Source organism: Malania oleifera, chromosome 4 (genome assembly GCF_029873635.1).
Source record: "Malania oleifera isolate guangnan ecotype guangnan chromosome 4, ASM2987363v1, whole genome shotgun sequence".
Taxonomy (NCBI): domain Eukaryota; kingdom Viridiplantae; phylum Streptophyta; class Magnoliopsida; order Santalales; family Ximeniaceae; genus Malania; species Malania oleifera.
In genome coordinates, this window is record NC_080420.1 from 121,622,716 (window position 1) to 121,635,599 (window position 12,884).

Below are 12,884 nucleotides of genomic sequence, written 5' to 3' on the forward strand. Positions count from 1 at the left end.
TTTGTAAGAAAATCAGTTAACCAATTCATAAATCTATCATTTACAGAGATTTTTTTTTTTTCTAAAAATTAATTTTAATAAAAACTTTTTAAATATGGGAGGATATTTTTGAAATCGAACGATTGAAAACACGTAGATAGAAAATGGGTAATTTAGTATGTATAATTATATAAATATTCTTACCCATGATTGCAATAACTAACAATCCATGAATATAATAAGTATCCATAATTATAAATAATCAGCCATTAATTAAATAATCATCCATGACTAATCAAATATTAATGAAGCCGAAAGCATGCACATTGTGCCTGCCAATGACTAATACATTTTAATATAAAGTCCACTGTTGGTATGAAAGTTTCAATTCATTAATTAAAAAAGTCTTTTTATTTATTTATATTTTTTTTTAAAGAGCCGGAAGTCACCCACATAGCTGCCTCGTCCCAAGTTTATTAATACCCTCATTTATGGCGGAAGAATACCATGGAAACAAAAGGACACTTGGGACTTATATGATAATAACTAATAAAACACCCCACGCATCAAACCAAACAAAAGAAAAAAAACAAACTTATACAAATACCAAAAGAAAACCAACTAAACATACCTCATATAAGCTCTTATCAAATCTATACAAACATTTGATAACTCTAGCAAGTTAGACTATTATTTGTAAACAAATTTTTCCTTCCGATGGCACCTTGTTGAGCTAAAATATCTGCCACTTTATTCCCTTTTCTATACAAATAATTTATAGAAAAGAGTCATCATAATACATATTTTTTAAGAAAAAAATTAATATCATTACTAAATATCGTTCATCGAATGCATAAATTAAATGGGATGTAATAATTATATATGTAACAAGAAGTAATTATATACGTATATTTCTATTCTGCAAAGTCTCGTATTTGTTTAATGATTTCAAATCTATAAGAAATGAGATTTAAAAAAAATAAAAGTAAACAAAACCCGATACTGGACCCTTTGCTTGTGGGCCCAAGAGCCAACCATAGCCCATAAATTGAGGCCCCTTTCTTCCAAATCCCAAAGGGTTGTGCACAGGCATTGATGACCTTGCCATATTAAAGAGATCAAGAGAGAAAAAACAAGAAAGGAAAAAAACCCTTATCAAAATCCTCCCAATAGTGTCGACATGGGTTGCCAAGAAGAGCTTTTGGTTCAAAAAGTGTGTGAGATATACGAGAAAATCGCATGCTTAGACTGTCTCAAACCCTCTAAAGATGTCAACTTACTCTTCACACAACTTGTGGATCTTTGCATCCCACCCTCCTCCATTGATGTAACCAAGCTCAACAAGAATATGCAAGAAATGAGGTCTAATCTCATTAGACTCTGTGGAGAAGCTGAGGGACACCTTGAGTCCCATTTCTCCACCCTCCTAGCTTCAACCTATCAAAATCCTATTCTCCATCTCAGGCTCTTTCCCTACTACCAGAACTATCTTGACCTCACCCAACTTGAGTACTCTCTTTTGTCCGAATACTGTGTTTGCCTCCCCTCCAGTGTCGCCTTCGTCGGCTCTGGTCCCCTCCCCCTCACCTCCATAGTCTTCACCTTGAACCATCTCCCGTTTGCCTCCGTCCACAACTACGACATCGATGCCTCGGCAAACTTAAAGGCCCATTGCTTGGTGTCCCATGATCCCAACCTCTCAAAGCGGATGTTCTTCCACACGACTGATATAATGGGCGTCTCTGAAGGACTCAAAGACTATGATGTTGTGTTCTTGGCAGCTCTAGTGGGGCTAGACATGGATGAGAAACTTTTGATCATCAATCATTTGGCGAAGTTCATGGCCCCGGGCGCTCTTCTTATGTTGAGGAGCGCTCATGGTGCCCGAGGATTTCTATATCCTTTGGTCAATCTACAAGATATTCAAGGCTTGGAGGTTCTCAAGGTATTCCACCCCACTAATGAAGTGATAAACTCAGTTGTAGTTGCACGCAAGTCCTCTACAATGATTTACCCTTCACTTGATCATAAGCCTCCAACCATGTCGAGATGGAAGCATTGTTTTTCGAAAGATGAGAAAAAGAATGGAAGAACTGGCCATTGATGGGGACCAAGCTAACAACCTTCAACTTCATCCAAACTCAATTGCTCTTTTGATCCTTACATTTTCTAGTAATGTTCGTTGATCTATAAAATTATGTCTTTAATTTTATGATTATGCCCGTACGATTGTGGTGTTACTACTTTAATTTGCTCACCATCTACTCTATGTGATCATTTTCACTTTGCGTGTCCGAATCTTTAATTTTAGAAAATAAAAAACACATTTAAGTTGGGTACACTTTTAATTTGCTTTACAAATTTCACTAATTAATTTTTTTTCTAAGTACTAGTTAATGTATATGCATGTATAATCACATGCCTAATCAATGTCTATGTCCATTCATGCAAGCACATTAAGGCTCCTTCATGATCATTTTCATGCTGAGGTGTTCTTCTTTTTGTATTTTTTGTTTCTCCCAATCTTTATATATAGTTTGATTAAGCTCACATAGGGTTCACAACTAACTTACTATATACAGCAGTAGGGCTGCCTTGGACAGTTGTTATTTTGGATTCATTGGTTGAGATGATGTCATGCATGACTTCTTTATCTCCTCCTCCTTTTGGCTGTACATCTTTTTCTGTTTTTGGGTTTATATGCACCAATGGCTGAGATTCTCTTGCAATACATGGACAAAATAAAATAAAATAAAATAAATATTAATTAACCCAATGCATGGAATTCAAGCCCTACTTCGAGGGTCCGTTTGGATCAAAATTTTACTTAGGGAAAGAAAGAAAAAGAAAAGGACGAGAAACTTATTTTCCATTGCATTTTCCTTTTATATATTAATACTATTGAAAATGAAAGTTTATTTTAATATAATTAAAATATGAGAAAAATAAATTTTAATATTAATGATGAGTAGAAACAAATTTATGTGCATAGAATAGTGTATTTTTTAAAAAAATTTTCTTTCACTTTTCATGATAATAAAAAAAAAAAAACAAACAAATTTCTTGTTATTTTTTCCTTCCTTTCCTTAGTGTTTTCCAAGTTCCAAACAAAGCCTTAGTATTGTATTAAATTTGACAAGAGAAAATTATTAATTTTGTATCTATTCACTCGCAATTTAAAGACTAAAATGTAATGATATATTAAGGTACCTATTTCTTAAATTTTATTTAAAAATAAATATATTTTATTTTATTTGGTTAATTTTAAATTAAAATTAAATTTTAAAAATGAATAAAATAATTATAGATGTATGAACTCAAATATCGCTCTTTTATAATTAAATTGAGTTTTAATATCAAGTCACTTCAGTATAAAAAAATCGACTAAAATATATTTTGGCCAACGTGATGATATCTAAGTTGATTCATTAGAATTGAAATAATTAACATTTTAAATGAATAATTAAACTAATTAAGTTTGAGGGAATCTAATGGGATGCCTCCTAAGATACACACACATAAAATATTAATTATTATTAAATAAAAAATATTATTTATAATAATTATAAATAACTATAAAGTTATATATAATAAAATAATTTTTTCATAATTATAAATGATTATAATAGAACCTATAATTATAGTAGTAAAATTATAATATATACTTATATAGTGACAACTATAGTTACAATATTAACTATAGTTGTTATTATAAAAATTGTAAAAGAAATTATAATTAGAGTAATGATAATGATAATTATAATTATTACGATGAAAATCATTATAGAAAAATTTATAAGAATTATAATTGTATACATTCCTCTTTGACACTAAAGAGTTGTTTTTGTTGGTCAAGAGGCATCATCAAGAAGCTTCAATCGCTCGAGATTGCGAGCCTCTGTCATCGGACCCGAACGGCGAATCTGAGAGAGGCAGCCTCCGATGAATCTGTGCCATAACTTTCCTCGTGAGCAAAGGGACCTCTTAGTGCCGCTGTCCTACTGCGAGCTTGCGCTTGTGACTGTTTCAGCCTTCAGCTTCACGATTTCACGCTTTTACAGCCTCGCGGCCCTCATTGCCTCAACTCAACAATCCCTATTTTTTCTCCTTGCGAAACTCTAGCTTTGAACGCGATGCGCCGAAGTGCCGATTTCCGAACCAAGGTTCCCGCCTACCATTCGCCAAAGTCGTCGAAGTCCACCCAAGCCATCGCCGCTCAACCCGTCGCTAGAGGGACAGGAGTCACCAGAATCCACCACCGTCGGCTGTAAGGTATGTATTCGTCCTCCTCCCCCTGAGACTGAGCTTCAGTTTTTGTTTGCTAGTTTTCTTTTCCAATTTTCAGCGTCATCAGCCCTTCCCTTTTGGCACCAAAGACATATAGCAAGAAATGCTGTGGAAAGACACTTTGGTAGCATTTTTGAGCATCTATGCTCCTACGGACCTAGGGTTTTGGTGGCGGCACTCGCCGGCCCTCTGGTGGATCCTCCACCAGTGGGGCCCCTTTCTAAAGGTGGTTCAGGATCTTTGTCGTATGCCCATGTAGTATCATGTTCTTATGCTGTTAACCCGTCATATTCCTCTTTCAAACTAGCCATGAGATATCCCGTTAATTTAGATGGAGATACTGGATTCATTTTCTCTGAGGCTGAGATGAACAAAGCGGCGGAAGATTTCTGGTTTGCATTAGTTTTGAAATTTTTACGCTCTAGGCCATCCATTGATGTTATCTGTTTGAATATCATAAAGTCTTGGGGCCTTTCAGAAATCTCTTTTGTTAGTTTCATAGATGATTTTCTCATACTGGTTCAGATGAATAATGAATGAGATTTTCTTCATGGATGGTCAAGTGAAGGAAGAATTTTGGTTGGGTTCCCTTTTCGTATTTTTCGTTGGATAAAAGGATTTCAATTTGAAGCAAGAACCGTCCTTGGCCCCTTAATGGTTATTCCTGTTTGGTCTTCCGATGCACATGTACAGACCTAATTGTTTACAGATTCTAGCCACGAGGTTTGGTCAATATCTGAGAACTGACAATGCTACGCTTTACCGAACTAGGGCTACGGGTGCGAGAATGTGCATGGAGGTGTATTTATTGGCAGATTAGGTGGATGCTTTCCCGATTGTTGTTTCTGCAAATCAGAAAGTTTGGCAGGAAGTGAGGTACGAAAAGTAAGGATTTTATTGTAAGAAATGTCATAGACAAGGGCATTCCAAGGTGGTATGCCAAGTGGGTGAAAGGAAATAGAAATTTTGGGATAGACGTAAGGATACAGAAAATGCTAGACAAAAAAATCGACAAAAAGTTTGGCGTGTGAAACATTTGGATAAAGAGAAAGAAGTTTAGAGAGAATTGATAGTTCCATGCATTGTTCAAGAACCTTTAGAGGTGGATTATGTTCAAAAGGGTGCAACGACATCACAAATTTTGCCATTGATGTATTCGCACAAAAATTCAAAAAATCTAGAAAACCAGCCCATTGCAACATCAAATTTAAGTTGAAGGATATTAATGTTGCAATGGGTTGGTTTTCTAAATTTTTTGAATTTTTGTGCGATTACATTAGTGGGGGTGGGGGGTAAACTTTGGATGTTTTGAGAAGTGGAAGTGTACTTTGAGTTACAACATATGTCTGATCAAGTTATTTCAGGTATTTTTAGTTTTGCGGACCATAATTTCTTGGCTTCATTTGTTTATGCTAAATGTCGTCAAACAGATCGTCGAGAATTTTGGAACGATTTGGAGGTTGTAAAGAGGGATGATTTACCTTGGTTAGTGCGGGAGATTTTAATATCATCCATTTAGATTCAGAACGTATTGGTGGTCTTATAAGACCGTTATCAACTATGGAGGAATTTAATACTTGTTTGGACAACTGTGGTCTTATGGATTTAGTTGTTTCTAGCAGCAACATGTCTTGGTGTAATGGTCACAATGGACATTCTCGGAGTTGGGCAAAATTGGATAGGGTCCTCTATAATTTGACTTTTCTCCAATCTTTGGCAAATATTTATTTTGAGTATGGAAATAGGAGGACTTCAGATCATAAACCATTGATTATTTGGTTTCATAGAGATTTGCATAGGTATGGTCCTTCTCCCTTCAGGTATCAAAATATGTCGAGAACTCATCTGTCTTTTAAGTCTTGTGTGGAGGAAGCTTGGAGGGAGGAATTCCTTGGCACGAGTTTTGTTAGACTTGCCGATAAATTGAAGCATACGAAAGTTACAATCCGAAACTGGAACAAGCAGGTATTTGGACATGTGCATCAGAACATTAAAAAAATGGAGGAAAGTATGGAGGTTCTAGAGGCTCAGCTTCAGGAAGGGTATTTGCTAGAAATTGAGGAAAATTTCTTCCTTTCTAAACTCGAGTTGGGAGCATAGGAAAAGAGGGAGGAGATTCATATTTCTCAGCAAGCCAAAAAGAAGTGGTTGGAGGCAGGTGATAATACAAAGTTCTTTCATGCTTTTGTGAACTAAAAGAGGAAGAAGGCTATGATTCATTCATTGAAGCTTCCGAATGGAGAAGTATTGGATTCTATGGAGGTTGTTCATGAGGGTTCCGTAAGGTATTTTAAAACTTTCTTAACAGGTGTAGGACCCAGTCGAACAACTTACCTTGATGATATTATATCTCCTATGATTTCTAAAGAGGAGAATATTGCTCTCTGTTGTGCGCCTGGAGGTAAGGGATGCTATTCTTTCTATCCCGAGAAATGGTAGCCCAGGTCCGGATGGTTTTGGTTCGGATTTTTTCCATGATTATTGGGATATTGTAAAAGAAGAGGTGATCAATGTAGCTAAAGATTTTTTTTGTTAGGTCTCCTCTTCTTAGATTTTATTCTGCATCTTACATTGTTCTAATCCCAAAAGTTCAGAATCCCCAGAGTTTTGACAAGTTCAGGCCTATTAGTCTTTGCAGTGTTATTTACAAATTTTTTTCAAAAATTATTGTTGCAAGGATGACAGGTTTATTGTCTTCTTTGATTTCTCCGGAGTAGGGAGCTTTCATTCCTGGTAGAAGTATATTTGAAAATATTACATTGGCACAAGAAATGGTTCATTCACTGTATAAGAAGTCTAATGGAGGAAATGTAATGATCAAAGTTGACATGGCTAAGACATATGATAGGGTCGATTGAGATTTTTTAAACTTGGTTCTAAAAAGCTTTGATTTCTCCAAAAGATTTTGTGGTTTAGTGGCGGAATGTGTTTCCTCTCCTTGGTTTTCCATTATGATGAATGACACTTATAAATGTTTCTTTAAACCTTCTCGAGGGCTTCACCAAGGAGGCCATCTATCTCCTAATCTGTTTATTATTTTACAGGAAGTTCTTTTTCAGCTTTTAAAGAAAAAATTTATGGAGAACAAGATAGGGGCTTGCTATCATCCTCGTGGGGCGCCTTTGGTATCTCATCTACTTTATGCTGATGACATTCTTATTTTTTCCGATGGTAAGAGAAGTTCCATTCGAATTCTTATCAATACTCTTAAGAAATATGAGGATTAGTATGGTTAAATGATAAATAAAGACAAGTCAAGTATTTTTCTGTCAAAGAGAATTGCTTATGCTCGGAAGCAATCCTTGTTAAGGATGAATGGCTTTGCGGAAGGAGGGTTCCCTACTACATACTTGGGTGTTCCTTTGGTATCGGGTCATCTTACGGCCTGTATTTTACAGCCTCTAGTTGCTAAATTGAGGAAAAAATAGCGGGTTGGAAATTTAAGTTTTTATCTCAAGGGGGTTGCTTAACTTTAATTAAGCATGTATTATATTCAATGACATTTCATCAATTGACAGTAATTGACATTCCTAATATTGTCTTCACAAAGATAAATTCTCTGTTATCGAATTTTTTTGGAGTGGAGTAAATAATAAAAGGAAAAGGAAATGGTGTTCCTGGCCTAATATATGTAAGTCTGTTTGTGAGGGTGGTTTGGGCATTAGGGATTTTGAGAATGTAAAAAAATCATTGCATATGAAGTTTGTGTGGAGATTGTTAACTATGGATAATCTGTGGACTCAATTCTTTAAAGCTAGGTATTTGAATAATAAACACCACTTGAGAGAAATGAAGCCAGGTAAAGGAACCAGATTTTGAAGATCGATTGCACGTGTGATACCTGAAGTATTAGTGCATGTTTGTGTTCATATTAAAGAAGGGTGGTTAGCCTCCAGTCCCCTTTGTGCTAAAGTTTAGCAAATCAGAAACCATAAGCTACAAACACGAGATTGTTGGGATAGAGATGGGTGGAATGTTGATTTATTAGTGGATCTGTTGGGTGAAGAATAGACTGATTAAGTAATGAACTCTACTATTTCTTGCAAGGAGGGTTCAAATACAATAATTTGGGAACCTTCAACAGATGGGAAATTTACCACGGCAAGTGCTTGGAAAATTATAAGGGAGCGTAAAGAGGAATTCTTAGTTTCAAAATGGATCTGGCATCCTATGTTGCCAAAATGGGTATCAATTTATATGTGGAAGTCTTGGTTCGCTTGTCATCTGGTTGATACTCATATTCAAGAAGTTGGGATTGTTGTTCAAATGTCAAGATTGAATCTCTAGACTATGTGTTTTGCACGGCATCTTTTGCTCAGGAGGTATGAAAACAAGCAACAGTGGTGTTAGGTGTTAGTTGTATGGCAACGAATACATGGAAAGCCAGAGTTAATTTCTGATTTAGTTGTGCAAAACGGGCCTCACAATTAGGAATTTTGGTAGGTCTCATACCTAGTCTCATTATTTGGAGACTTTGGACTCGTCGATGTAGAGCCAGGATGGAATCAATTCATGATTCAGTGAGAACTGTGTGACTTGATATTAAATATTGGATAAGATCCATTTCGGACAAGTTAACTAAATGTGCACCTGCTTCTTGCACAGATATTGCAGTCCTTCGTGCTTTGGATATTCAAGTAAAAAATATGAGGGCTTATCTTCCTCATGTAATCAGATGGTGTAAAACTGGGATAAGTTGGGTTAAGTTGAATATGGATGGAAGTTGTAGAGGTAACCTAGGTAATTGTGGTGGTGGAGGCGTGATAAGAGATGAAAGAGGATTATTTAAAGCAGCTTTTTCCTCATTACTGAGTTATGGAACCAATAATATTGTAACGACCCGAATTTAAAAGGAAATTTAAATAATAAGAAAAGGGAAATGGAAATCGGAAACAGAAGGAAGCCGTAGAGGGGGCTCGTCGGGAGAGAAAAACAAAAAGGGGGAGTTTCAAGGCTTTGTCGACGAATCCCCTGTATTCATCGACGAAGGCTATTGAAAATTTGTCGACAAACACAGGGGCTCGTCGACGAGAAAATACCAAGAGGGGGGGTCCGAGGTAGCCTGAATTTCGTCGACGAATACAAGAACTCGTCGACGAAATTTGTGAAGGACTCGTTGATGAAATCCTGTTTTATATATATACGAAAATCCGGAAGAAATGTTTTTTTTAAGAAATCTCTCTCTCTCTCTCTCTCTCTCTCTCTCTCTCTCTCTCTCTCTCTCTCTACGGTTCTCTCTCCCTTCTCTCTACGTTTTCGGCCCCACCAGTCATTAGATCGACGATCCAAAGCTACCACGACGATCCTGGCGGAGTTCTCCACATGTCTGCTAGGGCGGATCGTTAAGGAAGTGAAGTTGGATTCCATCCCAAATCCAAGGTAAGCCTTTTTACTCAATTTTTGGATTTGTGATAGTTGAGAAAAGTGTTTTATTCGTTAAAATACTGAAGTTTAATACTAGGGGTTTTTCGTTTCCAGAAGTGTTGGTTGGAAATGTTGGGAATCATCCCTAAGTTGAGGGGAGGCTTTTAAGCCAAATTTGACTTAATGGCAGTTATAAGAAATGTTATACACGTTGAAATACTAGAGTTTAATTCTGTGAGTTTTCATTTTCAGGGTGTTGATTTAGGAACCCTGCGGGGGGCAAGGAAGATTTTCTTAGGGGCTATTCAGGAATCAGGTAAGGGGATAACCTAAGCTAATTCTTTTTGTAATATGTATGTATATATTTATGACACTCGTTTTCAGGAAAAATACATATGTTTATGTATATGTTTTATACTTGAGAAAACCCTGTTGAAAATAATGATATGTTGTATACGTGGAAAACTGGTTTAGTGTGGCATGAGTAGTAATGATTGTGACATACTGTTGTTTTGGGAATGTGGTGATATCGTTATTATGATGGGAAAACCGGCTTATGGGACAAGATTTTTATGATGAGATTTTGTGTGATTTGCCGGCGTATGGGCCGTGCCATGTGATGTGAGTTGCCAACGTACGGGCCGTGCTATGTGATGAGATTTGCCGGCGTACGGGCCGAGCTATGTGATGTGATTTGCCAGCGTACGGGCTGTGCTATGTGTAGCTGGTGTACGGGCCGAGCTACGATATAATGTGTAATACCGGCGTACGGGCCGATGATTTTCATGATACACTTATATATGTAAAATGATATGATTAATGTGAAAATGAAAGATATGATATATCTTTGTATCACAATTTCAGTATATGTATATGTTATCAGAATCTGGTTGGCTTGGTTTTGACTAGCACTTGCACGGTACCGTTGCTTTGTGTCCATGGTCTTCGTGATCATGATATCTGTGTTAACGCTGCTGTACGGAGTGGTGTGAGATTGGATGATCGATGTGGTTATTTTCAAGAAGTGTGCTGTTATCGCCTCTAGTGTACGGACCAGTTTGGGTAGACCCATCGGACCTACAGACTAGACTATCGACTTGACAGTGGTCGGCCAACCATTGTCTCGCCTTCGAGCCACACAACCCAGTCATGTGGGGGTAATACATAACAACAGCCAGCTAACCTACCAGGATGTTTTTATGTTATTATTATGATATGAGATGAGTTATGTTATGAAATGCAGTATGTTCTGCCATGATTTTGATATAGGTATGTTTTCCCAGATTTGTTAAACAGTATTGGATATGATATGTATGTCATATGTAGAACACGGATTACTCATGTTGCCACACACTAGTATTAGTTTATTTCCCTTACTGAGAGGTGTCTCACCCCTAAATTTCATACATTTTTTAGGAGCCCCTGGTAGGAGAGCGGGAAAGGCCCTGCTGAAATAGATCAGTTGTTTACCCTCTTTGGAAGGGTAAGTTTTGGTAGGGACAGTTAGGTTTTTGTGGGAATTGTCCCTAGATTTCATTTTTGGGATGTATATATATACTGAGAGTTGGTGTTTATAGTACTCTGGTATGTTTTGGGCACATTATGTTGAGTTGTATATAATTTTATAATTTCTGCTGCGTAAGCTTCTGCTGTATGTTTTATTATATCCCTGGTACCCACGAGTCTAGGTGGATGGTGACCTGCTGAGCTGGATTGTGGGATATGCAGTAATGATCTTATAATGTTGATAATATAATGTTAAAAAAAAAATATGTGAAAAATGAGCAGGTCGTGACAAATATGGCCGAATTGAAAGCAATTATTATAGGGATTAATCTATGTAAAGATATCGGATTTGATCAAGTGGAGATTGTCTATGACTCTACTTTGTTGGTTCAGTGGATTAATTATGGGAAGTGTTCGGCTTGGAACTTATTGGAATTGTGGGAAGAGCTTGTGTTAGTATTGAGAGACATACATTACAAAGTGGAACATGTTTACAGAGAGGCAAATCAAAGTGCGGATTTCTTTGCCAAGTAGGGTGAATCTGGTATATCTAAATCATATACAACAAGTCAAGGGAATGATTTGTTTGGATTTGTTGAGATTTCCTTCCTTGCGCTCGTGATGCTTTATGTTGGTTTTTGTGAAGATTGTAATGGATGATTTATTTCTTGAGATCTTGAGGAGTTTTGTTTGTTTTCCACTTATAGTTGTTTAGTTCTTATTTTTTGTTTGGTTGTTGGTCATGAGTTTATTGGTTTTAAATAAGTTGGTTAAGTCAGTTTTACATTCTTGGAATTTGATTTTGTTATCCTTAAGACTCAAAGTTGGAACCACGGTTTTCCTCCATCATAAGTGACGGATTTTCTAATAAAAAAAGGAGGTAACACCCTCTTTTACCAAAAAAAAAAAAAAAAAGAGTTGTTTGGTTCTTTATTAAAAACTTGTGAAAGTAAAAATTGAAGATTACAAATAAAATAAAAAGTTGAAACCAATAACTTGTTTGTTTATAAAAGAAAAATAGATTAAAATTTTGATTGAACGAATAATAATTTTTTCCCTTGAACCAAATAACAACTAATTATGAATTTTCTTAACATTTAGCTTGGAAAAATAAGGTTAAACTCACGAGTTAAAATTATTCAATTATTTTGTTTGTTACGATATAAATTAGCCATGAATTTTTATTACATTAGTGTCGATCACCATACTTCATAATTAATTATTTCAATTCAATTTAATTCAATCCAATTCAACAATAAGTTGTATGCACCTTATGTAGAAAACATATTACATTAAATAATCAAATTAAATCATATGCATTTACCTGTTCACTATTTTCCTGAAAATCTTTTTCATGCCCCTCTCAATATTTCATTATGCTAATTCTAGTGAATTACTTTAACTCTACGTTTAGAGAGGATTTGAATTTATATTTGTATTGAACTTGAATAAAATGTAATACAAAATATTTAGAGGAAGGTTTCGGTGGAGGTAGGTGTACCTTTCCTTAGGCAATAAAGTTGGAAAGAAAAAGTCCAAATGCGGTTTAATTGAGCTTCCAGATATTCTTAATTGAGATCATTGATGGGTTTGATTCCTTATTTAGTAGTTTGGAGGTTGTGGAGAAGGAGATATGCGGTTAGAATGGAGGGAAAATTGGAAAGTAGTACAGATGTGTGGCTGTTCATTAAGTATTGGGTGGAAGTTTTAAGCAAGAACATGATAGGAATGACTCAGTTAAAAGATGC

General features: G+C 36.0%; 2 protein-coding genes across 2 annotated transcripts; both read left to right on the top strand.

The window, feature by feature from the left end:
• The first annotated feature begins 1,058 nt into the window (after nt 1-1,058).
• Nucleotides 1,059-2,320, top strand: LOC131153219 (probable nicotianamine synthase 4). The gene has a single exon (XM_058105384.1). The coding sequence runs from the start codon at nt 1,160-1,162 to the stop codon at nt 2,081-2,083; it is 924 nt and encodes a 307-aa protein (XP_057961367.1). The 5' UTR covers nt 1,059-1,159; the 3' UTR covers nt 2,084-2,320.
• Nucleotides 2,321-5,826: 3,506 nt separating this feature from the next.
• LOC131153979 (uncharacterized) lies at nt 5,827-6,366 on the top strand. The gene has a single exon (XM_058106424.1). It carries the CDS (start codon nt 5,827-5,829, stop codon nt 6,364-6,366), a length of 540 nt encoding a protein of 179 aa, XP_057962407.1.
• The last annotated feature ends 6,518 nt before the right edge of the window (nt 6,367-12,884 follow it).

Coding starts and splice junctions, on each gene's coding strand:
- LOC131153219 (XM_058105384.1), top strand. CDS start 1,160: ATGGGTTGCCAAGAAGAGCTTTTGGTTCAAAAAGTGTGTGAGATATAC.
- LOC131153979 (XM_058106424.1), top strand. CDS start 5,827: ATGGAGGAATTTAATACTTGTTTGGACAACTGTGGTCTTATGGATTTA.